Source organism: Aspergillus vadensis (assembly GCF_003184925.1).
Source record: "Aspergillus vadensis CBS 113365 unplaced genomic scaffold BO88scaffold_23, whole genome shotgun sequence".
NCBI lineage: Eukaryota > Fungi > Ascomycota > Eurotiomycetes > Eurotiales > Aspergillaceae > Aspergillus > Aspergillus vadensis.
Window position 1 is genome coordinate 1 of NW_020292061.1, and position 20,331 is coordinate 20,331.

Here is a 20,331-nt window from a genome sequence, read left to right on the forward strand (position 1 = left end):
AAACCCTAAAACCCTAAAACCCTAAAACCCTAATAATAATATTTTTTAATAAAATATTCTTTTCTTAATATATTTATTTCTTGATAATTATATAGAGGATATTCTTAGCGCTTTTATAATTTAAATTCTTAATAAAAGTATTAATAATTATTAATATTAATAAATCATGTTTTTTTAATAATAATATATAGCTGATTTCTAATATTTTTTTTATATATTTTTTAAAAGTATATTATCTCTGTCTTAATATTATAATTTATTTTATAATATTTCTAACTAATTTCTACTTCTTTGGCAGAGGAAACCATGTTTTAAAATATTATAATAATCTTTATTAATTTTTCTATATTTTTATTTCTAATATATTAATATATCTGAAAATCTTATTTTAAAATTTTATTATTAAAATAATAGTAATTATTTTTAACTGGTTCTTATTTAACAGTCTTGCTAATAATTATATTAATTTATATTAATTAATATATAGATTAATATTCTCGCCGGCCCTGTTAATAAAAGTAGATTAAGTAAATATTATTCTGTTTCTAGTTTATAAGATATTATTAATTTTTATTAACAGAAGAAGAGAATATAAATATAAATAAAAAAATTTTATTTTTATATAAAATATTATATTTATTTTTATATTTCTGCCGGGAGTGGTTTTTATTTAATTAAATATTAAAGCTAAGTTATTCTCTGGATTTGTAGTAAATATTAATCTGTTAAATACCTGATAAAGATTTTTAAACAGGTTAGTATAATTCTTTTAATTTATATATCTAAATATCTTTAATATTTAAAGACTTAATATTTAACTTTGATTACAGCTAGTACAGCTTTTTTTTATATGTTGCTAACTATTAGATTCTTAGGGGTTTTCACGTAGCCCCAGACTGGTCACCAAATGTTTGATTATTTGAATGAAATGATGAAACTGATTGCATTTAATGATTGTATTAAACTGATTTATTTAACTAGGATCATGGAGGGGGGGAACCAGCGGGAATCCCTATTTCTTGCCACTGCCATCCTTGAACGGCAGGTGCCTATTGCTTTCCTTACCGGGAAGGAGCCCAACAGTATGTATAAAGGACCATACGAGCAATACTCACAGTGACCAGTTAGCACCGCGTAAGACCAATACTGAAGCGACAATATGATTGGTGTAAGAAAACTTCACATCAACAGCCAGGATCATAGTTAAATATAGACCTGATGGTTATTCGAGTCGTGACCTGTGAACAGCGTGGTCCCTAAAATCCGAAGCCATTAGGCCCTGAACTTAGCCTGAATCTATAGGCGAGATAGCTTTGGATCACTTCGGGACACTCCATCACGCAGGCAGAAGAACTCATGTAATGCATAGGATAAGGTCGTTGCCTGGTCCATCAACAAGGGCGACAGCGAAAAAGATGAGTTGATTTGTGACAAGTGAAGGACCGGGTTCCATTTCGTAACTAACTACCTAAGGACTAGATTATGTAATGACTGATTAATAGACTGCAGAGACCTAGCTTCACCTTTTCCTGCACCTTTGCCAGTACTTGGGTCATTCAGCTATCTTCACCCATACACCTTGGTTTACGAAGCAGGTAATATTGAGCTTCTCGGTCCACACCTGCGGTGGATCCGGCCCTTTAAATGACGAGTAATGCTGCATAAAGCGAACAAGGACGTATCCCCCCCCGACGAGCGCAAGCTGCTGGCCTTGGCGTCATAATCTGGTCAGTCCATGTGTTTCCTATACACTGAGCGTTATAGAAGATGTATGTACTCACCGAGACAGATCCGAGGACCGCCACTAAACGGAATATAATTCCACGTGGGCCTCTCCTTCTCCCAACGCTCGGGCTTGAACTCGAGGGCATCGTCGCCCCACAGATCGTGTCGTCGATGAAGGGAGAAGGAGGAGAAAGAACACTCGCGGCCTTTCGGGATGAAGACAGGTGATCGACCGTCTGGACCGCCACCCACAGGAAGAACCGTGTCCTTGTTAGCGACGCGCAGGTTCTGCGGCACGGGTGGGTACATCCGGAGTGTCTCCTTGATGACCCAGTTGAGGTACTTCATGTTCTTGACGTCTTCGTACCCGGGCAAGCGTTCGCCGAGCGTCTCGGAGATCTCGGCCCGCAACCGTTCCTGCACGTGAGGGTATTTGGCGACGATGAAGAAGAGGGTGCTAATGAGGGAAGCTTCTGAGCCCACCGCGGCCAAGACTGGAGTTTTCAACGATTAGCATCGTCTCAGGCAGACCCCTGGACAAACGCATCCTCCTGGTTGCATCAAAAAAAACGTACGCAAGTTTAGAACATGATCACGGATCTGCTCAGCAGGTATGCCTTCGTTTGCCAACGCCCGAGGAACCGTGTACTTCGCACTGTCAACCTCACTGTCCTTGCCTTCCTTATGGCTCGCAATGGCCTCGTGCACGATGGGGTCGACATGCTCATGAAGAACACGACGCGCGTCCTGGAGCTTCATATCATGCACAAGGAACGACAACTTTCCCGCACGCAGGCGCTCCGAAATCATCGTGTTGGCCCGATCAAGCGCCCACAAGAAGCGGCGGCCCACGGCCGCACCATGAGCACGTAGCACGTCGAGTGGACGCCCAGACAGCAGCTCGGTGCCCACGTCGAGCGTGAAGCGCTGCGTCCACTCCTGCAGCTCGGCAGCCGAGCCAGCAGGCACCTGATCCTTCATGGATTCGAACCAGATCTGCAAGTGCTTTTCCCAAACCGCCGTGTCGCCGAAATAGGATCGCGCGAGCTGCGGCCGCGCCACTGTCCGCGCGTGAACCCAGTCTTGCCCGTCGGCGCTAAAAATCCCGACGCCAACGAATTCAAAGGTCGCCCAGCGACGCCGAGGACCCATGTCCCTGAAGTCGAGAGAGTCTCATGGTCAACAAAGCTCGATTAACTATTACATGCGGAGGAGAGTTGGATTTCTGACGCACCAGTCTTTAAATTTGGTTGCTAGGATGGCCTGGATGTTCTCCGGATCGCACGTGATGTGCATCAGATTGCCCAGGAGGCCGACCTCAAACGTGGTGCCGAAACACTTGAACATGTTGTCAAAGTACTCCAGGTTGCGACGGTTACGCATGGCCTTGTGGAGCCCGGTCGCATGTCGAAGCCCAAAGAGCGGGTCCCAAGGACTGGCATGGGGAGCCGGCTGGCAGCCACCCGCGTGTCGCCGTCGATACAGGTTAACCTGGACATAGACCAAGTAGGCCATAGTCCAGGCGATGGCAACCACGGGCAGTAGGGTCAAGGTCAAGTGCATGGCGATGGCTGACGAGTCTTGCCCTCTCCGTAATGATTAGACGTTGGATGTGCACCAGTAACTTGAACCAATTCTAAAAGAAGAATCCAAGGTGTGTCAGTCATCGACTGCTAGAATCAGACTTTCAGTAATAGCATGGCACAGGAGCCAGCCTCCTTCGGCTCGGCGGCCACTTTCTGAACCAACCATTATGCAGTCAGCTCGGTAATCCGAGATGGCCACGGTTGGTCCCAAGTCGGTCGCAAGTCGGTCGCAAGTCCGAGTCGGGAACATCATCAGGCGGCTTGAAACGGCCACCGACTTCATGGCCGAGGTTTCCTGCTGCATATCGATGGCGACGGATGAGCCCGATAACGCAGCATACTTGTCTCGATCGTTGATGAGTTGGCTGTTGGCTTACATTATTTACCAAATTTAATCTTCTAACTCCTGGCAGTAGCATGCAACGTTGATACGTTAGAATTTTGTCCCTGCACATCATACAATCACCATGTCCTTGCCGTCGCAAAGCTCTGTTCTTGTGGTGGGCGCCGGACCGGCCGGGTCCTTCGCCGCCTGCATGCTCGCACGTGAGGGCGTCGACGTCGTGCTTGTCGATGCCGAAAAGTTCCCCAGGTACCTCTTATCATTACGTGCTTTAAAAACCCCGACATGAGCAAAATTAATTTTTGGAATTGCAAAGATATCACGTTGGGGAGAGCATGCTCGCAGCGATGCGGTTCCTCTTGCGGCTCATTGATGTCGACACAGAATTCGACCGGCACGGCTTTGAAAAGAAGTACGGGGCCACATTCAAGATCACGGAAAAGAGGGAAGCATGTTAGTTGCCCCCGGCTTCGGCTGGTCTTGTTCCGGGACAGTAAAAAATGACTTACCAAGGGAAACCACAAACCCACAGTCACCGACTTTACAAAAGCGCTCGGCCCAGGCGGCCACTCGTGGAACGTAGTCCGCTCCGAGTCGGACGATCTCTTATTCCGCCACGCCGCCCGCAGCGGAGCCAAGACGTTTGACGGCACCAAGGTAGACGTAATACACTTTGAGCCATACCCGCATGACGGTTTCGACGAACCCCCGCACCTGGCCAATCCAGGCCGGCCTGTATCGGCCGACTGGTCGTGTAAAGACGGGACTAGAGGCAACATCAAGTTTGACTACCTCATCGACGCCAGCGGGCGCAACGGGATCGTGTCCACAAAGTACCTCAAGAACCGCCGCTTCAACGAGGGCCTCAAGAATATAGCCAACTGGACGTACTGGAAAGGGGCCAAGCGCTTCAATGTTGGCCAGCCCAACGAGAACTCGCCCTTCTTTGAGACGCTCGATGACGCGAGCGGCTGGGTCTGGGCCATCCCCCTGCACAACAGCACCTTGTCGGTCGGCATCGTGGCGCGCCAGGACCTCTTCGTGGCCAAGAAAAAGCAACTCGGGCTAAACCCCCAAGAATTCTACTGCGAGTATCTCAAGCTGGCGCCGCAAATCAGCGCCATGCTGTCGGACGCCGAAATAGTGTCGGACATGAAGCAGGCGTCAGACTGGTCGTACAGCGCATCGGCCTACGCCGGCCCGTACTTCCGCATCATCGGCGATGCCGCCGCCTTTGTCGACCCCTATTTCTCCTCGGGCGTGCACCTGGCCTTGACCAACGGTCTCGCGGCCGCCGTGTCGGTGCAGGCGTCGCGCCGCGGCCAGGCCGACGAGCGCGCCGCGGCCAAGTGGCACGGCACAAAGGTCGCCGAGAACTACACCCGGCTGCTCCTCATCGTCATGGCGGTGCAGCGCCAGCTGCGCCTCAAGCACGAACAGCTCATCACCACCGACGCAGAGGACGGCTTTGACGCCGCTTTCAAGGCTATCCAGCCCGTCATTCAGGGGGTCGCCGACACACACCTATCGGACGAGCAGGTGCAGCAGCGAGCGGTGGAATCGGTTGACTTTGCACTCAACTCGTTTGATGTCACGCCGGAGCAGGAGAGGGCCATGGTGAACAAGGTCAGCCATGCTGCGCAGGCGGCGCCCGAGACGCTCCAGAACATGACCCCCGAGGAGGTCGACATTCTGAAGCGCATGAGCCATCGCGTCTTGCATCGGAACACGACCCAGGAAAATAGGGGCCTGGCGGCTTTTACAGGTCATGTTATTGATGGGCTGGCGGCGAATGTAGAGCGTGGCGATGTAGGCCTAATAAAAGTACAAGCCTAGGAACCTTGAAAACATATCCCACCGCGTGGTGAGCCACACGCGGCCATGAAAGGACTCATGTAATAACAACAACTAGGCCATACTACTCGCGGGCCATGCAATATATATAACCTTAGGGGCAGCGGGCTATGAGGAATAAATATTCTAATATATTTTTATGTAAATAATTAAACAGATACTGAATAAAGAATTATTACAGGTATAGAGTGGTTATACCTGACTGTTATACCTTGACCTAATCTTAACCATAACCTGACAGTTAAATTAAGGTATAAGACTCCTCTTAACTGTAATATTAAGAATAGATTACAGTAGAGTGATTATTCCTGACTGTTATACCTTAATCTAACCTTGACCATAAGCTAAGAATTAGACTTAGATATAAGAATCCTCTTAGCTATATAATTAAGAATAAATTACAGTTAAGAAATTATTTTGACTAATCTTAACTATAGATTAGAAAAGTCAGATATACTTAAAAGATTAATAACTATAGATTGATTAGTATACAGTTTTTTTACAGGAATGATATGTCAAATCCTAGGATCGCTTCCCTGTCCTGGTTAGCTTAGCTTCACTGGTATACATACTGTCAACTGGATCGAGGGGGTATCAGGCTGATGACTATCTAAGAATAATTAGACTTAGGTGAGAGAAGAGAAGTAAGGCAGAATAATACTATGCAGTTATATACAGTGAGTGCAGATAAGTATTGTTACTAAGTTTCCAAATATATAATTCTTTAAAGATAGTAGTGTCATAGAACAACCTAGGGGTGTTGTCCACACAAGGCCAAAAAGACCATCATTACCCGCAGCTACCTGCGGACCCCTAGAACCCTGCTTACATAGACATGTACACACGGGAGCAGGTGGTGTTTCACCACTTAGGCCATCCCTCAGGATAGTAACCTATCACAAGTGGTATTAACGTAATAGAATAACCTTGTCTACACCCCTCAGGTCTGTTAGTATGATGTACCCACACACATGGCAGAGTCGTGAGATCATCAATAATAATCCCATGTCTGCCCGGATACTATAAGATAGCAATTTACTGTACTGTACTACTGATCTTATAAAGATCAGTCTATCTCATGGATATAGACTATCTTATTATTACTAGATAAATCTAAGATATTTAATAACTAATTTCTTACTTGGTCAACAGACTTTCTACTCTGATAAGTAGATTCTATTATATTCTGATTCTTGTCCATTAGATTATCTTAAAAATATACTATTCTTTGAGAATAATAAAAATTTAAAAATAATCAGTAAGGAAATTTATACTGAACTATTCTTAAATATTATTTCTATTATTAAAAAATCTAATAACTTGAAGACTATCCAACAGCTAAAATAAGCTAATATTTTCTTATAAAAAATACCTTATTTTTAGAAATATTATTCTTTTAATAAAATCGTATTAAAATACTATTAATCATCCTCCGAAATTATCTCTGATAAAGACAAGAGTGAAATTAAATTGAAAAATACTTTTTATTTTATATTAAATTTTAATCTCTAGAATTATAAAGAATAAATTATAAATTTAGAATATGTATTTCAGATAACTCCCAAGAAATATTTTAAAGAATAAAAAATATTTGTTATTATTAGTTATATAGATCTAGTATACAGATAGTAGTAATACTAATTTAGCAGTAATATGACTTTAGAAAAGATATATTATTTTAAAATAACCTAGTCTTAATGTTAAAATATCATAATCTCTAAATTCAATATAATAATTTAATTAAAGTAAGCATATCAATAATACAGCTAAGATCTGAGAAAGTTTTATATTTATCTTAATATTATAAAATAATATTTTTTCTGTCAAGCTGAAAAGAAAAAAATATTTATATATCTTATTAAATTATTTTTTAATCTTAAGTATTATACTTCAAGATATATTCTATATCTGTGTAAAAAATAGGATAAGATAGTAGCTATTACTATCTATTATTATAACCATAGAATAATAACAAGAAATATAAACAAAATAATATCTATTCAGAAGAGCATAATCTAAGAAAGTATTTATCTAATTATTAATTTATTAAGAATAATTTTCTGATTTAAAAAAAATTCTATCAGAAAAAACAATAATAAGTTATAGTATTTTATATATAAAAATATCTATCATTTTATAAATTATTATTCTACTCTTTCTAATTTTTATATCATATATGGTTCACTGGTTATGTTAAAGAAATAAATAATACTAGAATCTTATAAGATTATCCAGTTCTGTCGAATCCCAAGACTTTATTTAACTATAAAATATTATCAAATTATCAGATTCTATTAAATAATAAATCAGGATATTATTCCGGTCTTATTATTCTATTAAAGAATTATTAGTAGTCTACTTTATGAATATTAATTTAAAATCTTTTATTTAATTTTAATTATTTAAGTATAAATGATAATTATCCAGATGCTTGTATTATAATCTCTATTAGAATAATAGATATTTAAATACCAACTATTATATAATATTTATAGTAAAATCTATAACAGAATAATTTTCTATTAAATTTATTTTTATATAAAAACAGATTTCTAATTATAAATAAAAAGACTTAATATCAGCTCAGATCTATTATCTAGAATAGATAATAATTTGAGTTATTACTAATACGCTGGCTTATACACAGTAATAATGATAATTAGACCTGATATTAAACTTGATTTCTATATATAACTAGAAAATATATATAATATATCTTTTAATATCTGTTATATATTACTTTACTAGTTTTACTAATCTTAGTAATATCTAGTATTCTATTCTTATTATCTATATTAATATTATTTTTATAAATTATATTAAGTTAATAATCATTAAGATAATAGTTATTCTAACCAATACAGTTAGTGTGATAAAAAACCTAGCTATGAGGGCAAAAGCCATCAGGATGACATACTAAAGTAGTTATAAAAGATATAAGATTATTAATAAAGGTTCTATACTTTCCTAATATTTATAGATATTAATTTTTTTATAATAAATTATTGATTTCTTAAGAATCAGTCTATCTTATAAATATAGATTATCTTTATTATTATCAGATAAATATATAATATTTAGTAATCGATTTCTTATCTAGTTAACAGGTCTTTTATTTTAATAAATAGATTTTATTATATTTAAATTTTTTTAATTATCTAAGAAAAATACCATCTACTAAGAATAATAAAAAAATAAAGGTTTTTAATAATAAAATTAATCCAGAATTATTTTTGAATACTGTTTCTATTATTAAGGAGATCCAGCAGCTAGAGAATTATATTTATTAATTAAAATAAATTATTAATTTATAACAGTAAATAATTTATTTTTGGAAAAATGTTTTTTAAATAAAATAATATTAAAGTACTATCAATCTTTCTCTAAATTAGAAAAAAGTAAGAATGAAAATTAAAATTAAGAATATTTTCTATTTTATTCTGAATTTTGATCTCTAATAGTATCAGGAATAGATTACTAACTTAAAATATATATTTTAAGAAATATTTAAAGAAATATTTAATAAAAAAAATATAAGATTTTTATTATTATTAGCTATATAAATCTAATATACAGACAGAGATAATACTGTTTCATTAATAATAAAAATTTTAAGAAAAAGTAATTTCTTAAGTAATTATAATTTTAATTTAAAAACTAGATTCTTATATTGATTCAGAAAATTATTACTTTTAATTTAATATTATAATCTATTTCAAACAGGCTTACTAGTGATATAGCCAGAATCTAAGAAAGTTTTATTTTTATTTTAATATCTTAAAATAATATTTTTCTTATTAAATAAAAAAGAAAAGAATTTTATTATATTTTAATTAAATTATTATTAAATCTAAATTATTATATTTAAAAGCATATTCCACACTTATATAAAAGTGAAATAAAATAATAATTATTATTATTTATTATTATAAATTATGGGAAGATAGAGAATTATCCTGATTTAGTTACTCATATTTTCTATCTTAAACTAGTAATTTTGGTTAAAAAGATTACAGGAACTGATAATATTTTTAATCTTTATATTATTAATATTTATATTTTTAAATATTAGAAATATAATATATTATATTTTTATATTTTCCTTTATTTAGACAAGGGTCATGACTTCAATAATATTAGTTTATTCATGAAATTATTTTAACAGAGTTTCCTGATCCTGATAATAATAATATTAATTATAAAATATATAATAATTTATATATTATATAAAGACTTACATCTATCTGCTTTCTATATAAAAATCTATAATAATAAGTTTATTTATATAAAAAGATTTCTATAATCTCTTTTATCAGAAATTATTTTTACAGCTGACAGTTATCCTATATATAAATATTATAATAATTATTATTCTATATAAAAGAAAAAAGTCTCTTCTTAAAAAAAATAAATAAATAATACTATATAATTTATATCTTGTCAGGAAGTATAAAATATATATTAATACAGAAGTATACAGAAGTATATAGTATATATCTTAATTAAGATTTTTAAATATATATATAAAAATATATATAAAAATTCTGATTATATAACTACTGAATTTAAAATTAATAAGATTTATTAATATTTTAATAATTAATTTATTAGCTTTTCAGAGATTATATAATCTATATTAGAAAGGTAATACTCTACTGTGATTATTATAATTTCTACAAGTACTAATAATAACTGGCTAGTTACTCATTACACTGGGTATCTGTGTTGTCAAGTTTTATATAAGCAGCGCCGGAGGCGCTGCCGTACTACTTGTCTTGAAGTATTGATTATAGAACTTTAAAATAATAATGAACAGAGTCTATCTGATCTTTCTAAATAATATTAATTACTAAATAAAATCTGCTTTCTTGTTCCACCGAAGCTTATCATAATCTGATATTTTTAGTGGTGTAATGGCTGTTTAAATAGAGTGATTTTCGGAGGCGTGTATAAGGTTCGATGGGGTGGCGACTCACATGGCCGACTCGCTTGCCGCTTATGTTAGCAGCTCTGGACCCGCGAGTCTTAGCAGGATCGAACTCGGCCCGGCCCCGGGCAAGCCCGGGCGATCCCTGCCATGTCTATTTGGAGTCACTAACTACATGGAGATGGTTAGTAAAACCTCTGCCCAAGGGGATTCTCTCGCTCTCCAGGTGCCAACTGCTCCCAAAAAAGGAAGGGATATAATAAACTGTGATTATTGCTTGTCTCCGGACTTCTTTCTAATCTCTGAGATTCTTTGTACACTCCAATCGACAATTGAGCTTTTCGGTGCTCATGTGGTACACGTAGTTTGATTCAAACTCCTATCTTCTAATCCAGAAATCCTAGCTTTCTCGGTAAAAAGGTTACCCCGACGTTTGCTTCGGCCTACCATTGATCTGGGGTCGGAAGACAGCCTTCCGATGAGGCAGGCCTGTGTGATTGCTGCCTACCAGAATAACAAAGATAACAGACTCTCTGATTAGGATGGAGTAAAATCTGCTGCAAGGTGACTGTGCCACATAAACTCTGGAACAGCGCATCGTGAGATTTCATTGGAAACAGTGAAATGACACAATCAGGGATTGAGTCAGATATGACGTGACAAGAAGAGGGGTAACCAACCCCCCTTTATTCACACTTACTATGGTCTCCTGTATGGCAAGGCATAGTAAGACACCATCAATGCAGCCCTGATAAGCAACCAACAGTGGATTCATAGATATTCTACACAGATATCCTGCTCAGCTTACCCTATTGAACACGCTCATCAAATTCTGTAATTGTTACATTGCCTCTTCTACTGATCCTAAAACCCTCATAATGAATTATTATCTATTAGAATAGAAAATAACCCTTTTCACGATAATATTAATAAATCCTAAGAAGCAGTGTAAACCTATAAAAATATCTAATTCTAAAAATTTAAAATACTTATAGTACCAATAAAGATTGAACTTTGAACATTTGACTATGTTTCTTACATATTCAATTTATTTAACAAATCAGTTGGTAAAATACCGGGGTTTTATGGCCGCGCATGCCGTCTGATGCCTGTCGCTTCCCAGCATATGGTATGCATTATCCTGTATTGGTACATGCGGCTGGCGACTGCTGTTCAATGGCCAGAGCCATTCAGGATCAGGATCCATGATCGCTTTAATTTATCGTGCATTAGGGTGGGGCCATGATAGTTGGCTGACAGCCAATACGGTCGAGGATTGTCACACAAGGCTGTAACATGACTTACAATATATACTAGGCATCGTTTGAACATCCAGACTTCCAAATTACAACCATCACTGATGTACCTCAGCTGAGAAGCACAACATGAGCCAAGACAACAGCCTAGACGTCCAAGACCAACTGCCGGCTTGCTACAGATGCCATGCCTCCAAGGTCCGCTGTCGGAGAACGCCAGGCCAGGTGCGGTGCCAGCGTTGCACCCGCGCAGCATACTCTGACTGCTATCCGCGGCCCTCTCGCCGCGGACGCATCAGCCAGCAGCAGACGCGAGGGTTGAGCGGGATATTAATGACACAAAAAGGGGTTGAAGAGGGCAGCCTGCCCGCAGTGTCCAGCAACATGCCTGCTGAACCAGGCGACGAGCTGCATGAGCAAAGGCATGACAGTGACGCGGCCGATCCACTGCTGGACCTTTTTGTGGGACCCGTGGCCCCTGGTGGGGATGGCCTTTCCGATTTGCTATGGACCCCACTTGTCAGCGACTTTGATCCGGACTCGGTACACAGGCCTCTAGCTCTCACTACTACCACTCCAAGCCAGCCGAGCGCGTCTAGCAATAATACGGGCATTAGTCTCTCGGAACCGCTTCCAGACAGCGTCACAGCCTCATCAGCATCTAGCAGCCGATATAAGGCGGGCGATGCAGGTAGGGTGATGGGGGGTAGCGAGAGATGGGAATCACGTAATGATTCCGGTCTGGACAATTCCAGACTATCCTCGGCCTCGTACATGCAGGCCCTCACGGACCTCAACGCACAGATGCTCTCACAGCAAGACAGCATGTTGGAATGCATCCGCCAGTTCCTTGCGGCGCCAATAAGACACTCGCACAACCGCCCATCCTCCGCCCCCGGCGAGCGCAGCAGGAGGAACAGCCCCAGAAGCGACACAGTGATCGCCCCCATCTCGGAAGGTCCCGTCGAAGCCGCCCTGCGTCTCGGGCTCGCCCTCCGCTCCCTCCTCCGCCCCCACCAGGTTTGCGAGCGCGATATGCCTACCGCCCTCTTCCTCCTCAGCACGGTCCTCCGTCTGGCCTCACTGCTCCACGACCTCTTGGCCCGGCTGCAGGGTATGCTCGCCCAGGAAACCGACAAGAACGCGTTGTGCGCGTTTATCTTCCCACCTGTCCGGCTGGGGTCATTACTGCTTGATGAGCGGTTCGACGACCATCTTCGGCCGCTGCAGGTGCACTCCATTGCCATGGCGCTGAGCACGGCAGAGGGGTTGATCGACGAGGTGATTCAGCTCACGGAAAAATCACTGCCTGATCACATCAGCGATGCGTCCGGGGCGATGGATGATGGGGAAGGGGATACGAAGGATGACTTTGGACTGCAGGCCTTGACGCGGGCGCTGGTGGCGAAGCAGGAGGCGGTGGTGGAGAGTATTTCGGGACTGAGGGACATCCTGTCTTGCTCATGAAATTCACCTTGACCAAAAACCACCTGTTTTTTTCAAGCAGAAGAAGACCGAGTTCTCTACAGATGACTACCCGGAGGGCTGCGTTTAGGTAGGCAGTTCTAGATTTGTGCGTGACTCTGCAATAGTGACTAGTTTAACTACGCTTCGTCCTGTCCCTCTACATCCTTCAGCCTTATCCAGCTCTGCTTCTTTATACGTTCCTCCTCCCTCACCTAGCCCTGGTATGGTAACTGGAAAGAAGCACTTAATCTGATATGTAGTGTAATATTAGATATGCGATAAGAAAATAAGAGAGGATCCATGAAAGTGAAGCCTAAGCATAAGGTGGAGGGCACTAGTTCTAATCAGGACGTAATACCTGGTTCGTCTCATGATCCTGATTGAGTGAAAACTCTTGCATTGGTAGCTGCAGCAAAAGGTTTACGGCCGCAAGACCTGCAAGCGCGCCGAACAGGGCCCGGAATCCCGTGACAAGCGCGCTCCTTAAGGTGTAGACCAGCGCCGGGCTCAGTGCCGCCCGAGTCGCCTCACTGTTGAGCAGCTCGACTATCTCGATGGCGCTGAGCCCTAGATACGCCGAGGGCACGTGGTGATCAGATTGGCGCAGCTGCGTCCGCAGCACGTTGTCGAGGATGGGGTTGCCTATGGCCACACCGACGGTCTTGCCACAGGAGCGAAAGAAGAGCACCAGCGTGGTCGACATGGCCACGTGGGCCTGCGGCACCGACGCCTGCAGGGCAAGATTGATGGCAGGTAGGAGCATGCCTGTCCCGACGGCCGAGGCGAGGTTGATAAAGACCCAGCCGGCGACGGGGGTGTCGACGTCTTGCACTATCAGCACACACAGGCCGATGACCGCGACAGCCCAGCCGTACCGTAGGGCCCAGCGGTACCGCCCTGTCTTAGCGATGCCAATGCCTGTGCCGACGGCGCAGGGTATAGCGCTCAAAGTGGTGGGAAGGGTGGCGGCACCGGCGACGAGGGAGGAGTAGCCCTTTACGCCCAGAAAGTACTCGGGCACGTAGTAGACGATTCCGAAGAGAATGAGACCGTTGCTGAAGCTGCCGAAGAATAGGATGGCCACGCATCTGCTGTGGGCAAACATCTGGCGCGGGACAAAAGGTCGTGGCGCGAGGTACCGCTGGTGTAGAGCCACGCAGACCAGGCCGGCCGCACCCAGAAGCAGCGGCACCAGCGTTTGCCAGCTGCCCCAGGGGAACTGAAGGCCGCCCCACGTCACTGGCACCAGAAAAGCAGTAAAAGCCGCGATGAACAGGGCCGAACCAAACCAGTCCAGCTCGCGCAGCTGGTCGACCATCCTCGCCTGCTGGCCCTGCAGCCGGAGGAAGAAAACCAGCCCGACAGTACTGATGATGCAAATCGGCAAGTTCAGCCAGAAGATCCACGGCCAATTCCCCGTCACCGCACACGCTCCGCCAATAATCGGCCCAGTCACGCTCCCCAGCGCCGTGAGGGCGTTCAGCATGGCCACAAACTTCGGTCGGGCCCTGAGCGGCACCAAATCGGTGATGACCACATACGTAAGGCCAAGAATGCCACCTCCAGCAACACCCTGGACGGTTCGGCCGGCGATCAGGACAGAGTAGTTCTGCGCCCGGGCGCAGATGATGGAGCCGGCCGTTAGAAAGGCGATGCAGGCTAACAGGCTGGGCCGGCGGCCCAAGGCGTCGCTGAGGGAGCACCAGAGCGGCAGAGTGACCGTGTTGGCCAGCAGGTACGAGGTCCCGGCCCAAAAGGCCTCTATGTCGCCGCCGCCAATGTCTGCAGTGATTGTCTGTAAGTCCTTTTCTTAGTTCTCGTCATCTCGTTACTTGGAGCAGCGCAACAAGGCGGAAGCACGTACCGGCAGGGCCAGTGCGAGCGTCGCGCCGTCCAGCGCAGCCGTGAGGTCTATGATGGCCAGGCTCCAAAAGGCGAGCCAGAATTGGACCCCAAGCTGTAGCTTTGGCTCCTTGGCCGGAGCCGGAGCCACGGGCGTCGGACACTCAGGCTCAGCCATGCTTGGTCCTTTGTCCGGATAATACTTCTATCGTCGGTGTTAGGTCGTTGCGAAAGACGTAAGGATTAGATGGTTATCAGTCAAGTTTCAGATTGGCAACCTTTAGAATCTATCTGCCTGACAAAGTTGTTGACGCTAATGACCAGCCTACTTACTAATTCACAAAGAGGTGACTTATGTCTCAAGCTTCCTAATTGGCAGTCGGTTTCTGTTGTTTTTGTTAGATCTACGTCGGGTCTCGGATGACCGATCGACGAATCACAATGGATGGCTCGGGTTTCCGTCCTCATTTAAGACACAGAGGGCTTGGGTACAGTAGAGGGGTCCCTGGCGGCTACCCGAAATCACTGGCTACCCGAAGCACCCAAAACAACGCGCGCGCCCGACCCTAACAACACCACCACCACCAATCTAGCCAATTATTGCCTAATTCAGTGGTATTTAACTCTATTATGTGATGGCGAGCAGTATTCGGAGGCACGTGACAGATCACATGTTATAGTTCTGTTTACTTTGTTTATTTTACTTCATTTATTTATTTTTTTGATTTTTATATATTTCTCTATACTTTCTTCTTTCCCTCCTCATGTTTAATATCCTAGTCTAGATATATTAAATAAGATATATTTAATCAGCTTTCATATAATAATAAATGTTATTAATATTATTTTTTAATTAATATTATATATAGCCAGCTATTTAGCAAGACTACCAGTATCTTTCTAATATATGTTTAGCAATGCTCAAACAGCTAAGACAGAATAGTCTGAACTGCATTTCTAAAAATTATTTACTGATTAATTTTTAATTATAATATTTAGAGAAAGCTAAGTTAAATTAATCATATACAAAAAGAACTTATAATAATATCTAACTGTTCTATTAAACAGAAAAACTGATAACCATAAAAAGATTATCTAAAAGAAATTAGTAAGATATATAAGAAAGACTTGAAGAAGACTTTTAGTCTAGTTTTTAACCTTATAAATAAGATAGAACTAGAAATAAATATTATAATTAAAAAGTATAATATATTTATGTAAAAATAAAATAATCTAATTAAGAAGCATAATGAGACTCTCGGGAAATATAATGTATAAATAATATTTATAATATAATATTCTATCTTTAATTCTAAAATATATATCTGAAAACCTATACTGAAGTATTTATTAAAATTAATATATAAAATATATTTTAAGCTACAAATCTTGTTCCTCTAGATCTAAATAAAATATTAAAAAATATAATTATTTTGTAAAAATTAATTATTTAGATAATTAAAGCAGTACTTCTTCCTCTATATTTATAAAAATATTAATAAATTAAAAGTAATTTAAAAAAATATAAGTCTATGCTATCTTAATTACTTTAAAAATAAGATATATTAATTATATTAATATAGTCAGCTTTATGATACATCTTCAAAACTATAGAGATTGCTTTGAATTATACAGTTTTACCTTGAATATAAGAATTAATAATTATATGAAGCTCTTAAACAATAAACTGCCAAGCAGAAATATAATTAATATTGAATAAATAATTTAAATAGTCTTATAGTATAAAAAATACTTAGAGTATTTAATAAAATAAGAGCTTTACAAAGAAAAGCTGGGAATACAGATTCTAGAAAAAATTGATCTTGCTATTATACACCTTCTAGATGTAGTACTTGTTATATTATAGAATATATATACTAGATATCCTAATCAAGCAATAGCTTGAGATATTAATATTTTAAACATTGATATTAGTATTCTGTGATAGAACGGCTCCATTATCATGATTGGGATCATCAGGATGATGTATTAAGAGAGATAGTTAAGTCATGAGATCATTGATAATAACTCTATATTACTTCAGCCTGTATAAGATAGGGACCCCTTGTAATATATTACTGATTCTCTGAGAATAAGTCTATTTTATAAATATAAACTATTTTTATTATTATTCTATAAATCTATAGTATTTCAGAACTGATTTCTTATCTAATTAATAGACTTTCTATTTTAATAAGTAGATTTTATCATATTCTGATTCTTCTCTTTTCAATTATCTAAGAAAGATACTATTTATTAAAGATAATGAAAAAAAATAAATATATTTAGAATAATAACATAATAACTTAATTAGCAGTAGTAGTACTATAAAGATAATCTCTTTTGATTAAAAATAATCTATATTAGTAATCTAGTCAGGATTTCTTATACAATCCGCTCAGGGACTTTAATCTTTCATATTTATCCTGAATAGTATTATTCTATATATAAATTTATATGGTACCTTGATAGTTGCATGAATTTTTATCAAATTAAATATGTTGTATGCAGATCAGTGGCAGGGCCGTGGTAGTCGCGCGCGCGTTGTTTTGGGTGCTTCGGGTAGCCAGTGATTTCAGGTAGCCAGTGACCCCTCTAAATCACATGGTCGACTAGCTTTCCGATTTCGTCATGGACTGAAGCAGCTGATTGGGGTGACTGGCATGCAATTTGCTCCGCTTCATAGGGGCGTAATGTACTTCCCAAAATCCATGCACCAGGTGACAAACAAAGTCTCAGTCGTCATCGCGGTTGTTTCCTTTTCCGGTTTGTTTATTTTGCTTCTTTTTCCGTAACGCTCTGCTTCATCACCCACCTCACCCACCACATTGCTTTGCTCTACCGCTTCGAGAATGGATTCTCAAGCCGCAGCAACAAAAGATATACGTTGCATTAGATGCAAAATCTCGCCCTGCAGCTGAATTTGCAATTAACAAGTAAGGGAAGCAGAAGAAAACTTGCAAGCGTCATAGTCAAAAATGCCCCCTGGAATTCGATGACTGGGGCAGTTTCATTAGGTTCCCTCGAAGTTGGAATAGACTGGTAAATACTATTCTAAGGTTTCGTACGTGATAGAACTCACACGGGGCATTAGAAGGGGATTACATATGTAATTTAGACCCTCTACCAGTTAATTTCGGCTCTTTACGTGTTCTAGAGACTGTAATAGACGGCGGAAACGATATCGACCGCATAACGTTTCCTAGAATCTGTAGTGAACGGGCGATATAGGACCTAAGTATAACAATTTGGAAGGAAGGCAAATTTCGCTTCTGACACACCGGAACGAATTTCCACAGTCTGATATACTAATTCCACTACTCGCAAGATGTATTAGTAGTAAGAGTAGTAGTAAACTTTATTTACCCGACCTAGCTTGCCTCTAATAATAGCCGCTATACGGGGGTTCTGCTGGGCGTTCACGAGGTGTTTGACTTGCGAAGCTTTCAACGGACATGTGTGAAAATCATAAACGTTTGGGCACCGTCCATAGCGGAACGCCTCGGAGGATATTTGATAATTCAGTACCATTTGCTGGACTTTGAGATGATCTTGGATACGGTGCGCTGAACTGCCTTTGCATGCTGATTTCTTTTTCTCAATCTATGCCAGAGGCAAGGTCAAGTCCCCGTCCAAGGGCGGGCCTATAGTCATTAGAGCGGTCTACGCGCTCTCAAGCCTTATTCGCATTTCTATGATAAAAGCATGAAATCATCATCAAAACCCTCCCAAGGAGCTTAAAGCTTGTTCATGGCAGCGATATCTGTTGACTGGACGTAGTCTTCGAGCTCCTGGATCTCCTCCTCGAGGTCGGACAAACTGATCTTCTCGTCCTCGATGACAAGGTTGATCTGCAGCTTCTTGATCCCGAAACCAACAGGCACCAACTTGGAAGTACCCCACACCAGACCATCCTTCTCGATGCCGCGCACGGCAGCCTCAAGGGCAGCCAGATCGGTCTCGTCGTCTGGAGAGTCATTGTTAGCGAGGAAATTCAACCAAAATGCATGTCGAACCTCAACGTACCCCAGGGCTTAACGTCTAAGATGACTACAGACTTCGCGGCGACCTTAGGCTTGGCCTCCTTCTTCTTGCGGTACTCAGCCAGACGCTCCTCGCGGACGCGGGCAGCCTCAGCGTCCTCCTCCTCGTCGTCGCTGCCGAACAGGTCGACATCGTCGTCGTCCTCCTCAGCGGCCGGGTCCTTGGCAGGGTTCAGAGTAGCAGCGACGACTTCAGGACCGTAGACGGTGTAAGGCTTAGCCGCATCACCGGGAAGCGTTGCGAAGTCGTCATCGTAGCTAACGATGTGCTTGTACCAACGCGCAGCATGCGGGTGCTTGGCAACCTCAGGGGCAGTGCTCAGGGCCTTGAAGACGGCCACATTGGCCTGGGTTGGCGAGAAGCTATCGACGCGATGAGTCAGTGGGAGGCCTAATGAGGGGGGCTTCAGGCGGCAACGACAGCAAAGCAAAAAGAAAAGGGTTTAAAGTTGCAAGAAAATGCTTGTTCAGTCGTCATGTACAGGTCTTGAGGCTGCTGGGAAACACGGACCAGTTTGTATCATCATGGAATCATGCTTGGGGATAGGGGAGAAGAACAGCAAGCCGACTGGAACATACCCGACAATGTAGGAGCGAGTGGTCAACCAGCTGTTGAGAACTGCGTCCGGTTAGGCGGTGCTCGCAAATGCATCACATACCACTACATACCGGTAAGACCAGAGTCCGAGTGCAGGTCGGTGAAGCCCATTATGACGGTATTGAACTTGCAGATGGTGAGGGAGAGAGAACAGAAAGGGTTGGATATCAAGAATTTGAAAGAGAGATAAAACGTGTCAAATTAGAGGACAAACTAATTGTCACATGACCTGATTACTGGTGATTGACCTGATTACTAGTGGTACTGTATGCTGACCAACACGCGGGTGTACTGATTTTAATTTCTATACTGTACATTAACTATCCAGAGTAAAACTAATATAATACTACAATCAAGACATTAGGATGTATACTATGTGATCTAAAGAAATGAAAATTCAAGATTTTAATATTTATATTCAATTTACATAAACTTTAATTTATAAGCTCCTATATATAAATTGAATCTGAATTATAATACTCTAATAAATCTATATACCGAAGTGGTTTATGGTGTGACGGCTACCTTATACATAGGTGACTACATGATGCCATTTTATTTTTTTTTTTTTTACCTTGTATTGTTCGCTTATTCATTCAACTATAGTTCTATGTATTTCTTCTTTTCTTTCCCTATAATTAATATTCTAGTTAGGTAATATCGATGTTACTTAATTCAAACAGCTATAAT

At 40.7% G+C, this 20,331-nt stretch overlaps 5 protein-coding genes across 5 annotated transcripts; 2 read left to right on the plus strand and 3 right to left on the minus strand.

Moving 5' to 3' along the window:
* Positions 1 to 1,375: 1,375 nt before the first annotated feature.
* BO88DRAFT_127929 (cytochrome P450) lies at positions 1,376 to 3,325 on the minus strand. The gene is made up of 3 exons (XM_025701371.1): positions 2,301 to 3,325; positions 1,782 to 2,219; positions 1,376 to 1,710 (listed from the first exon to the last, which is right to left on the minus strand). Exons 1-3 carry the CDS (start codon positions 2,875 to 2,877, stop codon positions 1,553 to 1,555), a joined length of 1,173 nt encoding a protein of 390 aa, XP_025559594.1. The 5' UTR covers positions 2,878 to 3,325; the 3' UTR covers positions 1,376 to 1,552.
* Positions 3,326 to 4,025: 700 nt separating this feature from the next.
* BO88DRAFT_407185 (NAD(P)/FAD-dependent oxidoreductase) lies at positions 4,026 to 5,650 on the plus strand (the record flags this gene model as incomplete). The annotated part of the gene is made up of 2 exons (XM_025707358.1): positions 4,026 to 4,107; positions 4,168 to 5,650. Coding segments are annotated over 2 exons (1,405 nt in total), but the record flags the coding sequence as incomplete, so codon positions are not given.
* Positions 5,651 to 11,820: 6,170 nt separating this feature from the next.
* BO88DRAFT_456564 (Zn(II)2Cys6 transcription factor domain-containing protein) lies at positions 11,821 to 13,158 on the plus strand (the record flags this gene model as incomplete). The annotated part of the gene is made up of 1 exon (XM_025710930.1): positions 11,821 to 13,158. One exon carries the CDS (start codon positions 11,821 to 11,823, stop codon positions 13,156 to 13,158), a length of 1,338 nt encoding a protein of 445 aa, XP_025559596.1.
* A 361-nt stretch (positions 13,159 to 13,519) lies between these two features.
* On the minus strand, positions 13,520 to 15,112 carry BO88DRAFT_301251 (MFS general substrate transporter; the record flags this gene model as incomplete). Its single annotated transcript, XM_025702418.1, has 2 exons — positions 13,520 to 14,967; positions 15,019 to 15,112. Coding segments are annotated over 2 exons (1,542 nt in total), but the record flags the coding sequence as incomplete, so codon positions are not given.
* Positions 15,113 to 18,603: 3,491 nt separating this feature from the next.
* Positions 18,604 to 19,793, minus strand: BO88DRAFT_490224 (elongation factor 1-beta/delta). The gene is made up of 4 exons (XM_025712758.1): positions 19,713 to 19,793; positions 19,623 to 19,662; positions 19,027 to 19,406; positions 18,604 to 18,967 (listed from the first exon to the last, which is right to left on the minus strand). The coding sequence occupies exons 1-4, from the start codon at positions 19,750 to 19,752 to the stop codon at positions 18,738 to 18,740; spliced, it is 690 nt and encodes a 229-aa protein (XP_025559598.1). The 5' UTR covers positions 19,753 to 19,793; the 3' UTR covers positions 18,604 to 18,737.
* Positions 19,794 to 20,331: the final 538 nt, after the last annotated feature.